The sequence below is a fragment of the Vipera ursinii genome (genome assembly GCF_947247035.1).
Source record: "Vipera ursinii genome assembly, chromosome: 1".
Lineage (NCBI taxonomy): Eukaryota > Metazoa > Chordata > Lepidosauria > Squamata > Viperidae > Vipera > Vipera ursinii.
In genome coordinates, this window is record NC_139512.1 from 272,471,237 (window position 1) to 272,496,128 (window position 24,892).

The 24,892-nt window shown below is 42.4% G+C and overlaps 1 protein-coding gene across 1 annotated transcript in view; it reads left to right on the forward strand.

Annotated features, from left to right (window-relative positions):
* Window positions 1-4,488: 4,488 nt before the first annotated feature.
* UST (uronyl 2-sulfotransferase) overlaps window positions 4,489-24,892 on the forward strand; it is a gene marked incomplete at its 5' end in the record, with an annotated part of 130,291 nt that continues 109,887 nt past the window's right edge. Inside the window, 3 exon segments of the mRNA XM_083374639.1 lie at window positions 4,489-4,693; window positions 7,990-8,083; window positions 8,085-8,491. Coding sequence (XP_083230765.1) covers window positions 4,489-4,693; window positions 7,990-8,083; window positions 8,085-8,491 — 706 coding nt within the window.

Below are 24,892 nucleotides of genomic sequence, written 5' to 3' on the forward strand. Positions count from 1 at the left end.
TATGAGGTCTTAAGATGGGACTCTTGGGAAGAAGAGATTTGGCAGACACATTTTAAATTATACCCTCTGCCTTTTGACCATGCTGAAACTTTTCAACAATTTGTAATGGCTGGGAAAAATTCCTCAGTGCCCACATCTAATTATATTCTACTAGCATCTTCTTTCTGATATGCAAGACTGACTTTCTTGAAGTTCCTCATCAATGCAGATAAATTCTGACAATTGCCCCTTGGATGAAGAAAAACTGCCAATCAAAGACATCCCCAATGAACGGGATAAAACACAGGAAACTGGTCTTTATTCATCTTCCTTGTTCTACCTTGTCATTTCTTAATAGCATCTGTTCTTATTGACTGATTTGACTGTGAAAAATCAATGCTAAACCAGAGATCTTCAATAAATCTACTCAGCTACCATAGTTTATCACTATATATCAATCTAGATAGACAGGCCTTCTATTATAAATTTTGATTTATTTTTGATAATTAACCCCTTGCTATATTGTTAATAGTACTTTTTGTATTTTTCCCAATAAACGTACCGTAGGTTTTGATTGCAGATTGGCTTGGATTTCATTGCAACTTTAAGGAATTGCCTTCTGCGTGCCTAAACTGCTAAATAATTCACATCAGGCATTTGAGCTAGAGGGATAATAGGTGAGATATACTTAATTACTGAGAGAGGGGGATGCAGAGCTTAGTTGTCAGTTTTCCTATTCGCAAGCAAAACACCCTTTATATTGAAAGCAAATTGTCTTCCTGCTGACTTTGATTAACTGGCTTGAATGTTGGAAAGATGCCAACTAAGTCATTTTATGCAACTGGCATTGAATCAGCTGCTGCTAATCTTGATTATTTTGAGAGGAGCGGAAATATAATTAAAATGAGAAGGAAAAATAGGGGAAACAAAAATCTTATGTTAAGTATCAAGGTTAAGGGTCGGAACTATGAATCATGATAGTAGATAGATCTACTTGTTTAAATTAGGTCTACTAGGACACAATTTTTAGAACATGTGAGTTTCATAAATGCAGCATCCTGAACTTGCAATTATATTTCTGCTTTTATCCATTTTGTTTTCTCAGCTGATTAAGAGAAAAGTGGTTTGGAGAGAGAAAATGCTTTTAGGAGTAAGCAACAGGCATAGGGAACTTCAGTGCTCTAAAAGTGCTCTTGTTGAAAATCATAGACATTTGATTGGAATGTGATTATGATACAGACAAGTTTAAACACATGCTAATATCACTATTAATCTGGGTTCCAGAACAAGGGTTTTAATAAGATAAGGATGTACATCTGAATGCAGATGTACAGTTAAGTTCCACAATTAATGTTCCAGCTATGCTTGTTCTGTTGATTTTGACTCATTCAAAACTTATTTTCTCAAGAAATTGTATGTTGCCAGTTGGCAGGTTCTTTTTCTAATAACTACTTTGCTGGAGTTAAATCATGTGATTCATAAGATTTAATTTTGCAAAAATTTACTCATCATTTCTGTGAATAAATGAGACATTTGGTTATTGCAGAGTTCAACAAGAACTGCATAAAGCGTTTTGGGGCTTTGATTTGGATTATCTCAAATGCTTTCTATTGTCTGTTCATGTGGACATGGAGACGGAATAGAGGGGATCAGCCACATGATAAAGGGCCAGGTTCTAACCTGAATTCTAGTGTCTGAAGGCACTAGCTGGATTTCTGAAACTTTTCGGTCTGTTCCTATATGTAATTTATGATGTGAATTCTGTTCTGAAATTTTTGTTTGAACAAAACATACTTTTTTTTCCTAAGCAGCCAAGCAAATATATAAAACATATTGTTATTTGATTTAACTTCTGAGCTGTTCTCCTAATATCTTGGAACATATCCCTCCCAAAACAGCTGAGGGTAACATACACTTAGTATTGCTCATGAGGTAATTCTTTAAAAATTTAGTCCAGTTTTTTTTTATAACCCACCCTCTCCAAAGCCCATAAATATTATTAGTCTTGTTATAATGATAAATTTACATTCTAGTATCAATATATTACAGAAAATCAAATGCAGCCTAAAATGTGGATAGAAAAAATTAAATTAGAAAATATCAAAATCTGAAGTATTTAATTGCTTAATGATGCACTGAGGTCCAATGATTTCAGTCAGCTTCAAGCACATCAATATTTTCTGGAATCCATTGTAAACCCATCGAGCAGTTTACAACATCTTGATAAGAAAACAATGCTCATGTGATATAATAGATGTATAATTAGTCATCACAAAATAATAAATATCTGATTGCCTAACTATTCTTTCTATTATCTTTCCAAGGATGAAAAGAAAAAATTGTAATTCCAAGTATAGCAGAACATGAATCCAAAATGGGGTTAAAAATGGCAAATGAAAGAAATATTGAGGGATCTAAGCTGTTCACAAGAATGCATTTATACTAGACAATTCTGTGGCTCATTCGTTGCAAGAAAGGTAACTAATCTGATGTGGCCAAAATGAACATAGAATTTTAGCTGACCAGATTTCTTTTACCCTAATGCTGAATGGTCCCATGATAATCTAAGAAGAGTACAGTGGTACCTCAATACTCTTGAGTAATTTGTTCCAGAAGACGTGACAAATATTAAAACTGATCAGTATTGAGAAAAACCATGTGATTTACGTGTGACCTGCTATTTCGGCCAGAAGAAATGGCAAGTCACGAGGCAGCTGATGCCAGAAAGTTCTTCCTTGCACATTGAATACCAAATTCAACAAGTTTTGAAGCAGTCAGTTGCCAAGGTATGACTGTATATGATCAATAAAAAAATAATTATAGCGGCAAATATTGACTTTTTAACTGAATAAACAGAATGACCATGGGTGAGCAAAAAGGCATAGGAGCGGGAGCGGTTTCCAACTTCCTGCTGGCTTCTCCATTGACTTTGCTTGTAGGAAGCAGGTAGGGAGTGTTAGAAATCATGATCAGGTGACCGCAGGGATGCTGCATTGGCTACAAATTTGCAAATTAAACTTATATGAACATCATAAAAATTTCAATTTCACAGGAGTAAAGGATCCCAGATTTTTTTTATGCATTCTTTAAGTTAGTAGATTTTAGGTACCATGACTCAAAAATGATATAAGGTGCCATGGGGGCTAACTTGAGGGTATAAACTGATAAACACAAGGAAAGCTTTAGTAGTATAAGGTAAAGGTAAAGGTTCCCCTGCACATGCGTGCTAGTCGTTTCCGACTATAGGGGCCGGTGCTCATCTCCGTTTCAAAGCCGAAGAGCCAGCGCTTGTCCGAGGACGTTTCTATGGTCATGTGGCTGGCACGACTAGACGCCAAAGGCACATGGAACGCTGTTACCTTCCCACTGTAGTCCTTATTTTTCTACTTGCATTTTTACATGCTTTCAAACTGCTAGGTTGGCAGAAGCTGGGATGAGTAACAGGCGCTCACTCTGTTACGCGGCACTCGGGATTCGACCCGCCAAACTGCCGACTTTCTGATCGACAAGCTCAGCGTCCTAACCCAATGAGCCACCTCATCCTTTTTTAGTAGTATATGGATATTGAAAATATTTATGGATTGTATCTCATCACAGCCAAAGAGCTGGAATTTATTTTTATTTATTAGATTTTTATCTTGTCCTTATTACTTTATAAATAACTCAAGGCGGTGAACATATATAATACTCATTCCTTTTCCTATTTTTCCCACAATAATCTTGTGAGGTGGGCTGGGCTGAATGAGAGTAAGTGGTCCAAAGGCTTTCATCCCTAAGGCAGGACTAGAACTCAGTCTCCCATTTTCTAGACCAGTACCTTAACCTCTATACCAAAATGGCTACATTTTTTACCTTTTTTGAATACATTTTTTGTTTATAGCATATTTGATCCTTTGAATGGCAAACAGTGGTTGCACTTTCAATAATCAGGCCAGGATAGGGAAATAATTTCATATGATGGCAGAGACTATGTTATAAGTTGTTATTGGGATTCATGCAAGACCCCTTCTTTTGATAGATATTAGTGTTTTTAGATCTTTCTATCTTGTAAGCTGCCCAGAGCTCTTAAAGAATGGGTGGTTATAAATAAATTGCATGTGACCAATGAATTCATGTGTGAATTTACAGCTTTCCTATTTACCGTGTTTTCCTGAAAATATGACGTATCTCGATAATAAGCCCCAGCTTGAAATTTATGTATCTGCCTAATATAAGCCCCACCCCCAAAATAAGGTTGAATTTTGGGGTGAAGCACATGCATAAAAATCAAGCTATGGCGGGGGTGGGGGATGGAGTTGGCCATGTGCCCTACACCCATTTACCTTAGGATCGCACCACTACTGCTACTTGCAGCAACAACCTTTTGTGCGCCGCTGCCTGAGTTCTTTTGCGGCCACTTGCGGCTGCATGCCATGTGGCGCATCATGCCGCTGCCACCACTTGCAGCAGAAGGCCACAGGGCTCATCGTGCCAATCGTGCTGCTGCCACCATTCGCAACTGGAGGCTGCATGGCTCGTAGCTCCTATTGTGCTGTTGCCGCTGCTCACAAAAGGTTGTTGCTGCAAGTAGCAGTGGTGCAACAAGCCACGTGGCCTCTTGTAGCAAGCAGCAGCAGTGGTGCAATGCGTCATGTGGTGTGCAGCCACAAAATTACTGGCATGCTGCTGGCACAGGGGTTGGGGACCCCTGAGTTAGTCTATCTGTTAGTTCCAGGCAAGAAAAATGCAGGAGTACTAATTCTATCTTTATTACAAGATTACATTAACAGCAATCAGTTTATTTACTAGTTCCAGGCAAGAAGCATGCAGGAGTATTAGTTCTACCATTATTAAAAGGTTACATTAACACAAGGGTGTCAAACTCAATTTCATTGAGGGTCGCATCAGCATTGCGGTTGCCCTCATGGGGCCGGGTGGGTATGGCCAGGGTGGGCGTGGCCTACTGGGGGGCGTGGCTAGAGTGCGTATGGCCTACTGGGTGGGCGTGGCCAGCTCTACATCGTTCGCATCAAGGGTGCCTGTGGGGGCCTGGGCAGGAGTGGGACAGATCTGAGGGTCTCTGGCAGAAGGAGGGTCTCTGGGCCAGGGCCAAGGCAGTGGGGGCTGTTCCCTCACTGTTTCCAGGATGGCTTCGCGGGCCACATGAAACCACTTTGCGGGCCAAATCCGGCCCCCGGGGCCTTGTGTTTGACATGTCTGCATTAACAGAATCCTGCAAATCTGAAAGTACTCCTTCCATCCTTCATTTTTACTAGGGAAAATCCCTCGAGATGCTTTCCTCATCTCCTCCTCTTTCCCACTCAAGTTTTGTCAGACTGTGGTCTAGGCAGCTGCTTTGCGTCTTATCTTCCAAGGACATTTCTTCATACCATCAGAGCTCCAGAGAGATAGAAATGGTGGAGTACAGCCCTGTTTTTCTGAATCCAGGTTATAGGGGAATCGGAAAAGGGAGCATTACTTTTAACCTAGTAGGAAGAAACAAAATCTGAGGCAAGTCCCAGTAACTCCTGCACATAGCGGCAAACAATCACAAGCCTGAGAAGTTCGCTGAACCTTAAGTTAGAAAATTCTCTCTATGGACAACACTCCCTCCATTTATGAATTAGTAGTCTTAACCCAATAAATACGAAAATGCTTTTACTTGCAATGGATTGGAACTGGCCCTGTACATGAAAAAGTCGCGCCTTTAAAAAAAATGTGAGAAACAGCATTTGGCTGGTTGTAGTATTTGCCCCGCTTTACTGCCCTCCTTTACACTTTAGGCCAGGGGTAGGCAACCTTGGCTCTTTTATGACTCATGGACTTCAACTCCCAGAATTCCTGAGTCAGCATAGCATAGCTGACTCAGGAATTCTGGGAGTTGAAGTCCATGAGTCATAAAAGAGCCAAGGTTGCCTACCCCTGCTTTAAGGCCAAGCAGAGGGAAGTTAAGAGAGGTTCCTTTCCGTTATAAACAGAAATACTGTATCTTCCCAAACAGCCCTGAGAACAAGGAAGCCCTAGTTTGCTAGCTAATCATTTATTTTTTAAAAAAAATCTAATGTAATCATTTATCATGGCGGCCTAAAGCAGGGGTCTTCAAACTTGGCCCTTTTATGACTTGTGGACTTCAACTCCCAGAATTCCTCAGCCAGGCACGCTGGCTGAGGAATTCTGGGAGTTGAAGTCCACAAGTCATAAAAGGGCCAAGTTTGAAGACCCCCCTGGCCTAAAGCTTTATTAGCGCTTGCGGGCGCTAAATGTCATCCCGAAGCCCATCCGCCCAGTGGCGTAGCGTGGGGGGTGCAGGGGGGGGCCGGCCGCACCGGGCGCAACATCTGGGGGAGCGCCCATTAAGCTCGCCAGAGGGGGACGATTCTGCTTCACCAAGGGTCGAAGGAGCGAGCGAGTGGGCGGAGCATAGAAAGCAACCGCATTCATTGCGCCCAGCCAGAGCGGGATCCCGTCCTCTCGCGGCTGCGGATCGCCTCCTTTCTTGGGTGGGGGTGGGGAGGCTTGGCGGCGTCTTGCCTCCCTCTCTTTCTCCCGCCGCGGCTCTCCTCCGCTTGGCTCTCAACCTGCAAGCCCGCCCCCCCGACCCAGCTCCCGCCTCCGTCTCCTCCTTTCCCGGAGGTAAAGGTAACAACTGCAGCCGCCGCACCTGCGGCTGCTTGCTGCTGCTCCTCCTCCTCCTGCCGTATTGACTCTCTGTGGCCACTCGGTTCCCCCTGCAGGAGGCGATCAGGACACACACACCCCGACACACGTCGCCAGCAGCGAGAGTTTCCAGCCAGTCCGGCGAATCTTTGGGGCGAGGTGCCAAAGAGAAGGAGGCGGCTTGGCTTGGATAAGCAGCGTCTGGGCAGAAAATAGGTCAGGCGCCACAGCAAGTATGAACTCCTGGGGTTCAGCCTAAGCAGGCAAAGCTGCAGGGTGGGTTGGTTGGCTTTTCCGGCTTTGGAATAACCTTGGGAAGCTGAGGCATTGTAAGTTGGAAGTCATTGTTTGTTGCCTAACATGTTGGGTCAACCCCACGCCACATGCTAAGCCATAAACCGTGGTTGGTATCCAGGGTTTAGGACAAGATGGAGAAAACTAGCCAATTGTGGGATCATAAATCTTGATGAAGCCCATCATCGCTCCATGTGATGTATGCACTCAATCTACAAACGTAGTCCAAGCCTATTCACATCTGTTGTAAGGTCATTCTATCCTGGGGTTTATCTTGACATCCACTAAGAGTGGAACAAACATGCCCCATTAACCATTTTCAACGCCATGTCGTCTCTTTGTCTCATCCTAAATCACAGCTGAGGCACCTTAAAGTTGCCTTGTTTCAGTTTTAAACTAGCATTTTCCCTTGAACCTAACTCAAGGGTAGGCAACCTTGGCTCTTTTATGACTCATGGACTTCAACTCCCAGAATTCCTGAGCTAGTGGAAGAGACTCGAGTGCTAAAATCCACGGGTTAGGGGGCGCAAATTACTTGCCTTGCCCCGGGTGCTGACAACCCACGCTACGCCACTGCATCCGCCTTTCTCGGCCAGAAAAAAGTCGGCCTGGGGAAACGGAGACCATCTCTCCCTTCCCCCCCCCTCCCCACCACCACTTTCTCCCGCCCTTTTTCTTCAGCGCTGAATGGGAAAGGAGGTCGATGACGTCTTCCGCCACCAGGGGAAGGATTCGAGCGGAGTTCGGAGAAGCCTCGAACGATCCCGCCGCCTGGCCCGTTCCGTCGCGGCCGTCCTCCAGGGGGCGTTGTGGTCGTGAGCAACGGCGCCCTCCTTCTTTTCTCCCCGGGAGCTCGAGAGAGAGTTGGGCAGAGAGGAAGGTGGCGGCAAGGCGAGAGACGCAAACAACTTTTTTTTTTTTTTTTGCTTCCAGCGAGTTGCGGACACCCGGCCCCGCCGTCCGCCGGACTTGTAACTTGAGCCTGCAAAACTGACTGGAGCGCGGCGCGGCGAGGCGAGAGGGAGCTGAAAGCCGCCCGGACGGCGGAGAGACCGAACTAAAAAACGCCCGCTCGGGGAGGCAACGGCGGCGGCGGGGAGTGGGGTGCTCGCTGGGCGAGCCGGCAATGGGTAGGAGAGAAAGCTCGTGAACCTCCAGCGAACTTTTCCCCTCCAACGTGCGGGGCAGGCGGATGGAGGATGCGCTCTGCCCGGCGAGCTGTCTAAGAAGAAGGAGGCGGCGGCGAAGGCGGCGGCGGCGACGGCGGCGAGGGAAGCGCCGGGGAGGACGACGATGAAGCAGCAGCAGCAGCAGCTGCAACTGCCGGCCTCGCCGCCTCCGAAGCACTACGGCGCGGGCTGTCCGGAGCCCCGGCCTCATGTGGCCCCGGCTTCTTCGGGCGGTCTCGGTCACGGCACGGGCTGGAGGAGGAGGAGGAGGCCCTTCTCGCTGCTGCCTTTCCTTTCCCTCCGCGACTACGGCTTCTGCATGGCCGCCCTGCTGCTCTTCTGCCTAGGCTCCCTCTTCTACCAGCTCAACGGGGGCCCTCCTCACTTTCTGCTGGACCTGAGGCACTATCTGGGTAAGGCCACGGAGGGAGAAAGCCGGCAGGGATGCTCTTGCCCCGGAAAAGGGGATGGAGGAGAGCCAGGCCAGGGACCCCCCCCCTCGCGTTTCGGGGCTGGAGGGAGTTTTTCCCCCCGAAGCGAGAGCCGTTTTCTTGAGAGAAGGGAAGACTTCGCGGGCTCCTTTTACGTAGTCTGGGAAAGGGGGCGGGGGGGTCTCCGAAGTTTAAATTGGGGGTCCCACTTGTTGGTTAGAAGGGGCATCTTTTCACAGCTCTCTGCCTGCCATCAATTCGTAAGCGGACCCAGATAATTTAACATCCTTCTCTTTCAAAGAAGTAGAAAGGAGAGAGAGCGAGATTACTCCGTGTGGGGTTGGTGTTTTTTTTTCCCCTGTTTTTTTTTTGGCTTTCCAAATAAGGTGCGCTTGCAACGGTAAGTTGGCGATTAGTAGCGGATGTGAAACATGCTGAATTAAAATATTTGGAATTGGGAGGGGAGTTGTCTTTGCTACCTAATTAGGATGATTTCCTTGTACTGTCTGCTTTATTAAGAGCCAACAAGCAAGCAAACTTTTGACTTCATTAGATTACATGTGAGCGTACTGGGGAGGGAAAGGGGAAATCCTACTTATTATAACCAAGGTTGACAGGATCAAACTTATTAAGTGAATTAAAGGATACTTTAATTTGCATTTAAGTGGCCCTAAAGAAATAAAGCTTTAAGGCATAAATAAGTAAGTAAGAAGTACTCACAACAGTGGCTTTTATGAATCCTTAGCCTTATTATTTGGACAGATTGCTTTAATAGGGTCCTCAATATGCACTTTCCATCATAAATTAATCCATAGCATTATCTTTCAAAGATTGGAATTTTAGCTACTACAGTTAATATTTTCTTTTTCCTCCTTTTCACTTCATAATCCTTGGAATGTTTGGTAACTGTCATGTTCTTCATTATAAAGCTATTCTTTAGCAACAATAAATAACATCTCTTTTGGTCTTATTAGCTCCATGTACAGTAGGAGCCAATTTGTAATAGAATAGTTGGGGAACTAGAGGGTGACAAAAAAGTCCTATATCACTTCTGACTTTATTAGATAAATCATTGAGGTTCACACCTGATCCCAGCCTCCCAGAGATAAAATATTGTTCAACAGACAGCCGTAGACTGTTATTAGTGTTTGATAACTAGGCTATAATGAATGTTTAATAGAGGAGACTTACAAAAATTCAGTGGAAAGTAATGACACTCTATGTTAACCATAAACCTAAAATAGTTATAATAGGACCCTTGGATTTAAATATGTGTCAAAGTCATCCGCTGATCACAGCAGTGGTGTAACTGGCAGCTGGCAGATGATTTCCCATAGAGTGGGTGACATCCATTGTATCTGTTGTCTTTGGAATGTTTGGAGAACTGTATATGTTAGTAAAGTCTCTCTTTGTTGTTGTTATTTAATGCTGTCACCTAAAATGATCTTATTTCAGGCCATTGTAATTTATGAAATGACACTTAGAAATAATGTCCATTTCCTTTATAATATTTCTCCTGTTAAGTTTATAGAGATTTCACTGTTAACATTTAGTTAATATCCTAATGTATTTTACATGCAGTCCAGCTGATTTAGTTTCTACTACTTTCAAATGACATTGCTGGTTGTATAGCAGTTGTAAGTCCATTTTCTGAAATTTATGTATTATGTCCAATAATTGTATATATGTATTGCTTTATTATGAAGCACATTTACTATTGAATACATAAGTTTATTTCAGAGGTTATTGTGTTTTATGTATTTCCTTCTGTTAACATCACCAATTCCCAAATTGATTGATCGTGAATGTTCCTTTTGGAATTTAGTAATGAAGTTTCCACATCTGGGTCCGTATACTTTTTTTTTCTTTTGTAAGAGAGACAAGAAGTGGAATAATATTTTTCAAAAAAAATCCACCATCACTGAAGAAATGGAAATAAAAGCTTCTTTTGAAGCTGCTTTTCTGTACACCAAAGGCTGCTTGATGTATTATATTGCATTGTGAGTTTTGGTATTTCTCTGTTCCCTTTATCCAGTAGATGTATTTAATACTGAACATTTCCTTGGAGGAATGTGAATCACTCTCAGGTTTGTGATTCAGATATGAGTTTATTGTTATAGAAATAGCTAGTATATATTAAGTATGGAAAAGTAAAAAGTTGAGGCTGTACTGTTATTTTATTCAACTACGCTGAAAAGAATTGGAAATTAATGCTTTTCTGAGAGAGACCCAACGCAAAAAATAATTGATGCCCAGTTTCTGGTTTGAAGTCTACAAACTCAGGCGGTGAAGAATTACGAAGAACATAAAAATGAAAAGTGCTTAGAATTGTTTTCCATTTAGTTGAGGAAAGCAGTCATACTGTGTTAATTTGTAGTAAGAAAAAATATCTTGAACTTTATAATAAATATCAATGATCTTGATAATACAAATGTATACATATACTTCACTGCTTATTATCTTAGACATATCTGGAATATAGTTATTTCAGAAGCTAGAGTTAAGTACTAATAGTCATAAAAATCTATGTGGTACTTAATACTCTACAGTTATATTCACCATTATGTAAGAGGGATGGCAGAAAGTGAAGAGGAACTAAAGAGCCTCTTGTTGCGAGTGAAGAAGGAGAGTGCAAAACTTGGGTTGAAACTAAACATTAAGAAAACCAAGATCATGGCATCTGGCCCTCTCAATTCCTGGCAAATAGATGGGGAAGAAATGGAGGTAGTGACAGATTTTATTTTCCTGGGCTCCAAGATCACTGCAGATGGGGACTGTAACCAAGAAATTAAAAGACGCTTGCTCCTGGGGAGGAAAGCCATGGCAACCCTAGACAGCACACTAAAAAGCAGAGACATCACCCTGTCAACAAAAGTGTGTATAGTCAAGGCTATGGTCTTCCCAGTTGCAATGTATGGCAGTGAAAGCTGGACCATAAGAAAGGCTGAGCGCCAAAGAATTGAAGCCTTTGAACTATGGTGCTGGAGAAGACTCCTGCGAGTCCCTTGGACTGCAAGGCGATCAAACCGGTCAGTCCTAGAGGAGATCAACCCTGACTGCTCTTTAGAAGGCCAGGTCCTGAAGCTAAAACTCAAATACTTTGGCCACCTAATGAGAAGGAAGGACTGACTGGAGAAGAGCCTAATGCTGGGAAAGATTGAGGGCAATAGAAGAAGGGGATGACAGAGAATGAGGTGGCTGGATGGAGTCACTGAAGCAGTAGGCGTGAGCTTAAATGGACTCCAGAAGATGGTAGAGGACAGGAAGGCCTGGAGGAACGCTGTCCATAGGGTCGCGATGGGTCGGACACGACTTCGCAACTAACAACAACAAGAGGGATATTCTTGTATGGTGAGGCTTCTCCCTGTTTACTTCGTTCTTTATCAATTCCATGTCTGCTCCAAAAAGTCGTATTCTACCAATAAAGCAAATACTTGTATTCAGAATTGAAGTGAGATATCATTGGTGATCTCTGAGCTTGATTGCTTTCTTATGATGTTTCATTACCGAAACTAGGTAACATTATCAGTGCTAGTCTCCCAAATCAGGTAACTGTCAACTTTAGAATGAGCATGGCTGCAGCCATCTTTTTCCTTCTCATTTCTAGTTGCCACATAGCACAGAGGGAGGTGGTTTGCCAGGTGTTGTGCTAGACCAGGGCTTTTCAACCAGTGGTACGGGTACCACCTGTGGTACATTGGCACCTGGTACACAACCATCCTAGAAAAGTAGCAGGGGAGGGGAACCAGTGGCAGCAGTGGCAGCATTGCACAACCCTGAGCGAGAGATGGCTGGAGCTGCAGGGCTGTCAGGGCTCAATGAAAGTGCCAGGATCGATGCTTCTTTGGGGCTGTCAGGGCTCAGTGGAAGCGCCAGGATCAGTGCCAGGCTCCAGTTGGAGCTCGGCGCTGATCCTGGTGCTTCTGAGCCCAGAAGAAGCAGCAATCAGCTGGAATGTTGCAGCATCTCCAGGGTCTTATGATTTACATTCAGATGCTTGGCAACTGATTCATATTAATGACGGTCACAGTGTCCCAGGTTCATGTGAAGTTACCAAAACCTGCTCCAACCACCCAGCAGATGGGGGGAATAAAAACCAAACACCACCCACCCCACTCCCGCTGCTAATCCTCAACAGAAATGCTCACAACAATGAAAACCTTGGACAGGAGGAAGAGCACCGCCCGGTGGGCAGGTAGGCAGGTGTCTTGCTCGGCTGTTGCTTGGGGGGCACTTTTTTCAGTGACATTGTAACTTCAAACAGTGACTAAGCAAACTGTTATAAGTTGAGGACTACCTGTACTTCATGACTTTTTTCCTTTTTTTTTTTGGTCATCACGTTTTTGACACCTTGCTAGGCGACTGGTGGTACTCGGATGTTGCCATATCCTAAAAGTGGTACAAGGAGTGAAAAGGTTGAAAAGCCCTGCCCTAGACAAAACAGACTTTCTCAAACTTTCTCTCATGGGAACGAAGGTCATCAGCTGCTCCCAAGACTGCAGGCTGGGCGTTTCATGAAACACCCGCCAACAAGCTGAGTGGGGAAACGTAGTTGCTTACATAGCCTTGGGGGTGGGACTTTTTAACTTTGTATTGGGGAATTGTTATGCACCTCTTCAGACTTGGTTTCACTTTTGAAGTACCAATACTCTGTATCAATAACCATGTTTTTTGAGGAATTTGCAAGCCTCAGAGTTCTGCTTTATTTGTCTCTGTCGATCAGAACCATGACAGTAACGTCATCGGTGAACACTAACACCGATGATGTTATCTAGTTTGAGTAATGAAACATCTGCAAGAAGCTAGCGAGCTCAGAGAGCACCAAGAGCCCCCCAGATCCTATTTTGTTAGGGAACAAATGCAGTTGGGTTCTCCTATATTTCAGGAATGTAGGTTGTAGCAGTCAGTGATGAATGTATCTGTCATTTTGCTGGTATGGCAGGTAGTATCTCTATTGCACAGATGTCAAACTCCGTATCACATGACGCGTCGCGATGTATCGTGACTTTTTTCACATTGCCGGATGCAACTGGCCTGTGGGCCAGCAGTTTGACACCCCTGCTGTATTGTGTAGAACAACTTGATCTCTCCATATGCTTCAAATGTCTCCTTTGAATTAAAATACAAATGGTAGGAAAAAGGTGAAAAAGAGGCTGTTTTATTCTTCCCTAGGCTGCAATATATGGTCTGTTGAATGCAAAAATAGTTTCTGCCATGGGGGTCAAATTTTGACTACTTTGTTGGTAGAATTAGCAATAAAGTTGGTAGAATGGTTCAAGTTATTATCATATAGTTGAAACTTTGGAGTACAAATAATAGTATTAAATAACTTTTACTTGAATTAGTTTGAATCCACAAATACCAGGAACCTCTAGAAAGCTGATTCTGGTAGCCAAAATGGAAAGCTTTCAATAAACTACCATTGAAACTACCAAATCCTTATGAGCCAACCATCCCACAAAGAGTGCCTCTTTTAATAAAATGTTAAAAGCTACATCTAGTGCTAGGATGCAAGCATCAGTGGAAGAAAGGGACTACTATGCATACACTTTTGCACTTCCCTTTCAGAAACTTTTGATGAGTGATTGGTAGGAAACATACACATTACCTCTCTGAATTAGAAAGCTTGATCAAAATGTGAGGGCTCTGCCTTTAATAATTTTGTAACATTTTTGACAGAAGAAGAATCAAACCTAAGTTTGAGGATTTTTTTTCCACTATGAAAAGTCTGTTTGTATATATGTTTTTCCTAAATCCATTAGACTTTAATTTTATCAAGGTTCTACATTTTGCTTACTCATTTTATTGATTTTGAAACTTTTTCTAGACAGTCTTTGCTGGGTGTTATCTATATAGAATTTATTAGAGAAGGGTTTTGAAATGTACAAAACCCTGAAAAATTAAGACTATTGGAGTCTTGAAAATTCAGCCTTCATGAAGTGTAATCACTTTGCAGTCATGTTTCTTTTCAAGGAGTTATTGAGAAATAAATGATGTACAGTAGTGGTGGCTATTAATGGTCTTTTCAGTCTTTTTGCCTAGAAGGCTAAGAGGAACGCTGTATATACTAAGAAAGCGAATATGCATGAAACTTCTTTCAACTTCCTTACAATGTTTAGAGTGCTTTTATAACATCCACCCAAATATCATGTACAGTTGGTAGAAAAAAGCAGTTAGAAAGATTAGGCAGCAGAATTAATGTCCCTGATGAACATATGAGTAACAGAACAGTCTTGTATGAAAAAGCCACAAAACATTAAAACAACAGGTTGGGAGCAGCAAAATTACATATGCCTATCGTAGACTCAAGCATGGAATTTGTCATAATATAAAGTCTGACAAACATGTCTGACAAACTGTACTCCATATCAGCTACTATTATCATTCAACCAGATGAGAATAATATTTCTTCAGTCCTGTGTGTTATTTATGGCTGTCACCAAGTATAACCAAAATGAGAAATACATCAGAAATTCCAAGGAATATTAATTCTGTCTTTTCATCCTGATTATTTCAACAATGCCTGTTTACTTTGCTATGTCAAGGTACTTTCAGGTTGATTTATTTTCTATTTAGTGTTTTTTTATTTTTATGAAATTACCTGAATTTAATACTGTACTGTACATAAAAATAATTTTGAAATATAATATCTCTGCAGGCTTACACTTTACAAAGCATTTATTTATGTTAACTTCATTCCCTCATTGCAGCCTGCCCACAGATATTAGTATGAGGAAATATACTATACTGCCTGTGAGTAATTTCTTCTACATATTCTGCACGAGTTAGCTTCATATTGGCAACAGAAGTTCAGAAGCAACGCAAAAGTGTATAATTGGATTGTGACCTAGTAGATTGCATCATAAAAATATGAACATTGGAATATTTTTCTTCCACTAATGGGCAACAGTTTATAGGTTTTCCAGGGTTTTTTCAGTTCGTCACAATCTTTTCTAGTATTTGGGGCACATGCAGAAATGAGTGTACTACAGAATGGTGGCAGTTAGTAAAACAAATTCCTCCCCATCCCTTACACAAGCAGAGAAGCAGTTTAGGCTCCAAATTATTACTTTCTGTATGATTTAGTACATAAAAATATTTCTGACAAAGAAATATATCCATTAGTTTGGGAATGACTGGAGTGCTGCTGTAACTTCATCTAGAAATTCACGTAAATACGAAATGTCTTCTAATGCAGGGGTCCCCAACTCCCAGTCTGGGAACCGATACCGGTCCGCGGCCCGTTTGGAATCAGGCTGCACAAGTAGAGGGCTGCACAAGTAGAGGGCAAGCATGCGAAGCTCATTTGTATTTCTCATTTTCCCGGAGCTCCGCGGAAAACCATGGAGCTCGACGGGATCTGCACCGGGTCAGGGGCCGCAGGGGTACAACTCAGTCAAGAGCCTCAGTGGCTGCCCTTTCCCAGGCTTCCACAGGCGTCTGCCGAGCTGTGAGCAAGGGAGGCAGGTGGGGACCACAGCGCCGCCTGGAACCTCTGGGGATCCATTAAGCGTCTGGGGCGGTACCATTTAATTGGTTCCACACACCCACAGCGGGGGGTGGCAAAATGGAAGACCAGCCGCAGGAGATGATGATCGGTCCATGACAGGGGCATAACAATTGGGGAGCCCCCACCAAGATCATCTAACCACCGTCCAGATAAGAAAACTAAGTCAAGAGTGTGGCCTCCCTCATGAGTCGGTCCCGAAATTACTTGCGTCAGGTCCATGGCCGTCATGGAAGCCATGAACTCCCGAGCCAACTCAGATGATCCTCCCAGCGATGGTAGATTGAAGTCCCCCAAAACTATCAGTTTCGGGAACTCAATCACCAACCCAGAGAGGACATCGAGAAGCTCAGGCAGGGCTGCTGCTATGTGACTAGGCGAAAGGTACACCAGCAGCAAGCCCAACTGCGCACCAGGGCCGCATCTCAAAAAGAGAGAGACTCACACCCGACTATCTGGGGAACGGTGGCCTCCCGCGGACACAAGGTCTCCCTCATGACAACAGCCACACCCCCACCCCTACCCTGAGCCCGAGGCCGGTGTAGCACCCGGAAACCTGGTAGGCAAAGGTCAACCAGAGGAATCCCTCCCTCTGGGCCCAACCAAGTCTCCATGATGCAAGCCAGGTCCGCCTGCTCACCCTCGACCAAGTCACGGACGAAAGGAGCTTTATTAGCGACAGACCTGGCATTCAAGTACACCAGCCGGAGCTCAGGAGGCTGCACATCCTCACTCCCAGAGCCCCGGGGCGGAGCCAGAGGGTCGGAGTGCCCCACCGCTTTTAAGCAGCGGAGAGGCCTTCCCTGAGGACGATATGGCCCTCTGCTCCTACACCTGCTGCCATTCCCTAACGTCATGGGAATAGGTATTCCCACTACCAGCCCTGGAGCCCCGGAGGCAACCGGCCCCCGCTCCTCCCCCCGTGAACTACCTTGGCACTGGCCTGAACAGAGGTTGTTGGACTGCCCCCCTTGTCCAAACAACCAAAAAGAGTACCCTCCCCCCTCCCTAACCCCCTAAAAAATTTAGAAAGAAAACTAATCAGGGGCCTCCTATTGGGTTTTCGTCGAAGGCCCCTACCCGTGCCCAGCCATCTCTCGGGGTCCCAATAAATGAAAGGTGCACTTTGGTTTACTGTCAATATATAATCATATTAAAGGAGAAATTAGAATTAGAATCCCGATTAGAATAGGATTTGGGATGATGATATCAGTTTTCCTTTCCACATCTTTTCTCCCTGTCTGAAATTATTTTATCTACTTGCTTAGTTCCACATATAATGAAATTCCTCACAAAGACATTCCTAATTCTTTGGAAATATTATAGAAGTTGCATGAATTATATGAATTTAAATTTACATGATTTATATAAATTAATGCATATATAGTGCATATATATTAGTGCAGGTTCGAGTCCCACCAGGCTCAAGGTTGACTCAGCCTTCCATCCTTCCGAGGTAGGTAAAATGAGGACCCAGATTGTTGGGGGCAATTAAGCTGACTGTAATAATGCCGCTTGGGGTGTGTGTGAAAGCCCTAATAAGCAGGCATATACATAGAATGAAGGCTACTGCTAAGCTTGTAAGCCGCCCTGAGTCTTCGGAGAAGGGCGGGATATAAATGGAATTAAAATAAAAAAATAAAAAATAAATATAGAACGAGGGCTTTTTCAACCTTTCCCCCCCCCCCAAGAAAGTCTTGATTATAAAATTCCGAAAGCTTTAATTCAGGGGTGTCAAACTTGCAATGTCACGTAACGTGTCGTAACATATCACGATTTTTTTTCCATTGCCGGCAATGGGGTGGGTGTGGTTTTGCTATGATGCATCTGGCCCGCGGGCTGGCACTTTGACACCCCTGCTTTAATTGGTTTCTCTCTTTCTGGTTTCTCCTTTAATATGATTATATATTGACAGTAAATCAAAGTGCACCTTTCATTATGAAATTTTATATTGACTCAAAAGAGTGGAAAATATTTATGATAATTTTACTGTCTCAATAGGTAATTCAAGGCATTGTCAATACAGAAAAAATGTGTCTGTTTTGAGATGTTTGTACATATTAAATGATTTTCAATTGAACAAATGTAAGCACTTTTCAGAAGTGCTTAAAAATACCGTACAATCTGATCTCACTAATTTTGTATGCTGACTTTTAGATTTTAGATTTTTAGATTTTATTAGATTTATATACCGCCCTTTCCCGAAGGGCATTTTAAAATCACATCAATATAAAATACAAAGTTTAGAGTATATCCTATCAAGTTCCTACATTTATAGATACATCATCAATTATTAGAAGCAGGCTGTATTACTGAATGACAGTATCAGTAACTGGATATGTTTATTACAGGATTTGTGTCCAATAAATATTAAAAGCAATTTGTATATTGTTGTTTTCATTTCATTGGACCCCCATTATATGCCTGGTAGTTCCTTAATGTAACTGATATTTTTTTCTGTCTGATATTTTTCTCCATCTAATTTTCTTCAGTTTATTCTTCCAACAGCTGCATATGATATTTCTTTATGTCTTCTACCATGGGGATTTTTCTTGACCTAACATTAACCAGATTAACCTAGATTCAATAGAGACAAAGTATTGGAAACTTGCACAGTGGTTGGGTTTTTCTGTTTTCCTTCAGTGATTGAGGAGAGATTTTTATTTTACAAAAAAGAAAAAAAAGAAATGTAAATTATAAGCGACTTCAACTGGTTCAGATCAATCCTCTAGCCCCAGGGTAGGCAACCTTGGCTCTTTTATGACTTGTGGACTTCAACTCCCAGAATTCCTGAGCCAGCCATGCTGGCTCAGGAATTCTGGGAGTTGAAGTCCACAAGTCATAAAAGAGCCAAGGTTGCCTACCCCTGCGGCCTAGCCTTTAGGAGTGACTTTTTATTTAGCATCAGTTGTTGTAGCAAAGAGAAAGACATGAAGCAGAAATCAATTGTAGACAGAATCCAGCTATTCCCTCAACTGAATGGCAAGTCAAATGTCCATACTAGATATTGTTACAGTTAGGAAAAAAGATTTTTAAAAAGCCAGATTTCTGTTTTCTATTTTGCAGGGATCAACAACCTATACTTGCATGAAATGATATTAGAATAGTCCCGGAAATGAACTGTTGTTTATTTTTAAGCAGCAGAGAAGAAACATGGAGTAGTTACTCATTTTCCCCCCAGTTCTATCTAATTGATCATTAGTTGCTTGCATTTTGTCACCTCTGTTTGCCTTAAGAGTTCTTTTCTCATCTTGATTGAAACAGTCTGAAAAACCTCTGTGAAAGAAATTAGTTTCAGCAATCAACATTAAACTTAAAATGCTGATTTAGTGAGACGGGATAATAAAATGGTAGTTCTAAATGGCAAAGAGAATTATGGATGTTTCATTTATATTTTTCCTAAATTCCTAGAGAGAGTAAACTATAGAGCAGGGCTTTTCAACCTTTTCACCCATTGTACCACTTTTAGGATATGGCAACATCCGAGTACCACCAGTCGCCTAGCAAGGTGTCAAAAATGTGATGACCAAAAAAAAAAGGAAAAAAGTGATGAAGTACAGGTAGTCCTCAACTTACAACAGTTTGCTTAGTGACTGTTCAAAGTTACAATGTCACTGAAAAAAGTGCCCCCCAAGCCACAGCCGAGCAAGACACCTGCCTACCTGCCCACCTGGCGGCGCTCTTCCTCCTGTCCGAGGTTTTCATTGTTGTGAGCATTTCTGTTGAGGATTGGCTGCGGGGGTGGGGTGGGGGTATGTTTGGTTTTTATTCCCCCCTCTGCTGGGTGGCTGCAGCAGGTTTTGGTCACTTCACATGACCCTGGGACACTGTGACCATTATAAATATGAATCAGTTGCCAAGCATCTGAATGTAAATCCCAAGACCCTGGAGATGCTGCAACATTCCAGCTGATGGGCGCTTCTTCTGGGCTCAGCAGAAGCACCGGGATCAGTGCTGAGCTCCAGCTGCAGCCTGGCACTGATCCTGGCGACTCCACTGTACCCTGACAGTCCCGAAGAAACCCTGATCCTGGTGCTTCTGCGGAGCCCTGACAGCCCTGCAACTCCAGCCATCTCTCGTTCAGGCTTGTGCAGTGCTGCCACCAGTTCAGCTCATTCCCCTCCCTGCTACTTTTCTAGGATGGTCGTGTACCACCTGCCAGGTGCCAATGTACCACAGGTGGTACCTGTACCACTGGTTGAAAAGCCCTGCTATAGAGAACGTATAACTTATGCAGCTGGGGACATGAAAGAAAAACTTTGCCCATGTAAAACCTTTTTTAATTACAATTAAAATGTGTTTATGAAGTTTATTTTGGGTTGCAGTCAGGTTTTATCTTTTAGTAAATATATCATCTCTGTGTTTATTACAGCTGTTTTTAAACTAAAGAACTGTAAAGGAGCCTTGTGGGTTATTACATTATAATAAGTTGAACTAAGTTACTTTCTTTCTTGTAGACTGATTTCCTGATACTGAAGACACGAAACATACGTGAAGATCCAATTAAACTGATTTATTGTTAAAAAGCCTGTGCACAGGGGGTTAATACCTGCATGGAGTTTAGATAAGAGTCCATGGAGTTCAATGGAGGTTGGAGTCAGTCCGCCTGTGGCTATGTAGGGATTCTAGTATGATCTGAGTGGCTTTACGTACTGGCATCTCGACTTGTCCAAGAGGTTCCATCTTTGGTTATGGGAGGAGAGGTGTTGCCTCCCGTTGATAGGGCACGCAATTTAGGCATCCTCCTGGACTCACGACTCAGTTTTGAAGATCATATTGGAGTCGTGGCCAGGGGGGCATTTGCCCAGGTTCGCCTGGTGCGCCAGTTGTGCCCCTATCTGGACCGAGATGCCCTACGTACGGTCACCCATGCACTCGTTACCTCTCGGATAGATTACTGCAATGCTCTCTACATGGGGCTGCCCTTGAAGACCACCCGGAGGCTTCAGCTGGTGCAGAATGCAGCCGTGCGGGTAGTGATGGGAGCATCCCGATATTCCCATATTACACCCCTCCTGCGTGAGCTGCATTGGTTACCAGTTGTCTTCCGGGCGAGATTTAAGGTGCTGGTACTTACCTTTAAAGCCCTACATGGCTTAGGCCCGGGATACTTGCAGGACCGTCTGCTACCGGGGACGACTTCCCATCGCCCAGTGCGCTCACACAGAGAGGGCCTCCTCAGGGTGCCGTCGGCCAGACAATGTCAGCTGGTGACCCCCAGGGGGAGGGCCTTCTCTGTGGGAGCACCAGCCCTTTGGAACCAACTCCCCCTTGAGCTTCGGATGGCCCCGGACCTCCGGTCCTTTCGCCGCGACCTCAAAACTTTTCTCTTCCATCAGGCTGACCTGGATTGATGATGGGTTTTTAAATATGTTTTAATTTTTAACTGTAGTTAATTTATTTTGGGGCTGTTATTTAATTCTTTTTTTAATTTTTGTATTGTTGTTTTTATTGTTGTAAGCCGCCCTGAGTCCTTCGGGAGATAGGGCGGCATATAAGTCCCAAATAAATAAATAAATAAATAAATAAATAAATAAATAAATAAATAAATGATCAGTCTTTTGATTCTGCACTCAGATTCCTCTTATTTCTTCACCTGTAGTTGGAATTTAGGAAGCCATCTGTTTTACATGTTTATATCAAACTAAACTTTGCATTCCCTTTGAAATAGCAAGTCTGCAACTAGATTTGGTATTATTTGGTAAAACCTAAATGGTAATAGTACCAAGTGATTACCATGTATCACTTAGGATGATATATCAATTGCTTATAGGAAAGGGCTGCTTTTCTCCTTTGAAGGCCTATATGGCACAGGGACAGATGACTGCCTGTCTCTGAAGGTTTCTGCCCATTGCACCTGATTCAGGAGGGTAAGTATGTTCTAAGTCCCTCGATTAAACAATGTCACCTTGTGAGATTTCATTGTCTGTTGCAATGCTTGGATTAAAGCTTGGAGGGCCCTAACCCTTTTGGCCTTTTAGGAGGCCATGCACATCTGGCTGCCTCCCTCTAGTGCTAAGGCCACAACATTAGGGGAGCCTAATATATGTATATTTGTTTTATGACTTTATTATATTGGGCTAAGTTTTTTTGATTTGGGTTTTTTTTTTTGTACTGGACTATTTTAACTTTGGTTGTGGGGTTCTTTTTAAGGAACATAATTTTCACAAATGCAGATACATCCTTTGATTGAATTTTGTTTGTTTTGGCAGACACTCCTAATATACTCACTTCATTGTATTTTCTTCCTTCTATGCATTGTCTAGATCAGAGGTCCCCAACCTTTTGGGCACCAAGGACCGGTTCCATGGAGATAATTTTTTTCACGGACTGGAGGGGGCATGGTTTTGTGTGCTGCCTGCATCCTGTGGATGGGGCTTTGCTTGTTTGCGCAGACCGGTTTCTGGCATGCCACCAACCGGTGCCGGTCCAAGGACCGGGGGTTGGGGACCCCCGGTCTAGATTATTGATTGATGTTAGCCTATTTATTATGTAGTTATTAAAACACATCTTCTGGTATTTCTTTTGAAAGTTTCTACTATCAGCTATGTTGGCTGTATTCATTTAATACTTAAATAATATTTTGCTGCCGTCTTTTTCAGCAGTTACAAAACGGATCATAAATTCAGATTCTTTTAAATTGGAGCTGAATCAAAATTATGTTAACTGAAGTGGTAGCTAGCCTGAAAAATACAGTTCCATCTGCATGCTTACCATTTCTCTTTCTCTCTTTTTTTTTAAAAAAGTTCTTCACTCCCTTTGAATTTATGCATCTTTGGTGTTAGAGGGTGTTGCTTTTTCTTAGTGGTTCTGTGTTCTCTAAATATTGTGCACAGGGTTGATTCATACCCTACCAGAAAAGTATTTTGGTTATTTTGGCCTTTATGGTAATTATGTGCATGAGCTTAAAGCAGTTATGTTGCAGAGGTTGATTGAAAAAACAAAACAAAAACACTTGAGCCATAACTGGTCCTGTACAGTTATTTAAAGGGAAAAACACAGGATACTGAGTCAACGTGCTTTCATAATTGTGGCTTTTCCTCTTTTCCATGTTTCAGAATGTAGCATTTTTGTTCTAACACAAATGAGGCGATTGGATGTTTTCATTCTTTTTAGGCAACATTATTGATCTGCCTTCATTGTCTGGTGTAGACATGCTTCAGATAAAATATTAGTGACTGTACTCTATGGATTAAGCTTGAGTGCAGGCTGACATGTGAATGCATGCCATGGAAATGTGTAGTGGAATACCATAGTAGTTAAGACCTGCCATGTATATTTCCACTGAGTGTCTAAGGTGGGGGAAATCACTTCGGCACTAATAGAAGATACATTCACTTAAGCTTTACAGTAAAATGTGAAGTGTCCTTTAATTATCACCTTAATGCAGATTGAATGGAAAGTTCTCTGTTAACTTGACAAGCTGCTTGTAAAGAAAACACAACTTTTTATTTGTAGTAAACCATATTTTAAACAGTATTTAAATGTCAGTTCCTAGACTTTGGTATGTGTGGTTTCCCTCTTATTTCATGATACATTCTTAACAGACAGTAGTAATGTTTCAGAGATAGGGATTGAAAGATTCTGTGGTAAAATATGTTTAAAAGACTCCATTGAAGTTGGTAGTTGTTTCAACAGCTGCAGTTTTATGAAACTATTGAGTTTTTTTATTTTTATTTTTTTATTTTAATTCCATTTATATCCCGCCCTTCTCCGAAGACTCAGGGCGGCTTACAAGCTCAGCAGTAGCCTTCATTCTATGTATATGCCTGCTTATTAGGGCTTTCACACACACCCCAAGCGGCATTATTACAAAGTCAGCTTAATTGCCCCCAACAATCTGGGTCCTCATTTTACCTACCTCGGAAGGATGGAAGGCTGAGTCAACCTTGAGCCTGGTGGGACTCGAACCTGCACTAATTGCAGGCAGCTGGTGTTACTTAAGGAGGCATTAGCCCACTGCTCCACCAAGGCTCTTTTATGAATGAATGCCACAAAGATGATTTGTGATGTAACTTTTTTCCATGTGTTAGTTTTAATGTACTTAACTTGGTTGTTTGGATATACATTACAATATTATTTTTCAATATTCAGTGTTGTTTTTTCCTCTGGTCATCTATTACTGTACTACTAGTTGATCGACTTGTGTTTTATGCAGTGTTTTGATGCAATCCATTACATATCCCTAGATCATTGTTTTTTTTTTCAGTTACAGAAAGCTGATTATCAAATAGGTTTAAAAATCTAGAAAAAAATATAAATTATTTGATGAAAATAACTTACTGATGGTCGTTCTTTTTTTTGGAAAATTTTGTTGTGGTGCTGATGTACACACATAATGTTTATGAAGAAAAACTCTGGACTGCTTCTTTTTAAAGAATTATACTGGCAAGTTGCGGTAGATTTTCATACTGATAGAAAGAAAAGTTCGCTTTATGATAATTGGAAGCGAAAGCATTTAGCTAGTCGGGTAGCAGTATCTTTGGGTTGATGGCAGTTTTATCTGTGTAGAGCAAAGCATTTTTCACTGAATGATTCAGGTGTAAGATTTCGTCAGGCTTATGAGGTAGACCAAACAAAAAACATAACCAGATGAGCCAATTCTACTTTATTGTAAGCTAATTCTACTTTATTCACAAAATCTTGTAAATCCAGAATTAAATATCCCCCCTCCCATTTACAGCCCAATAAACTAGGGAGAGTCTCTTTTGAGGCTTTTGCCCTACCCACATGCCTGCTCTGGGCTAAATTGCCTTTTATCTGATCATTTGTTCTGTTGCCTTTCTTAGTTCTGACTCTCAATGTCATTCCCACATACCCTTAGAGATTTGGGAGTGAGGTGAGGAGAAAAGAAGGTAGCAAAATAAAAATCCTAT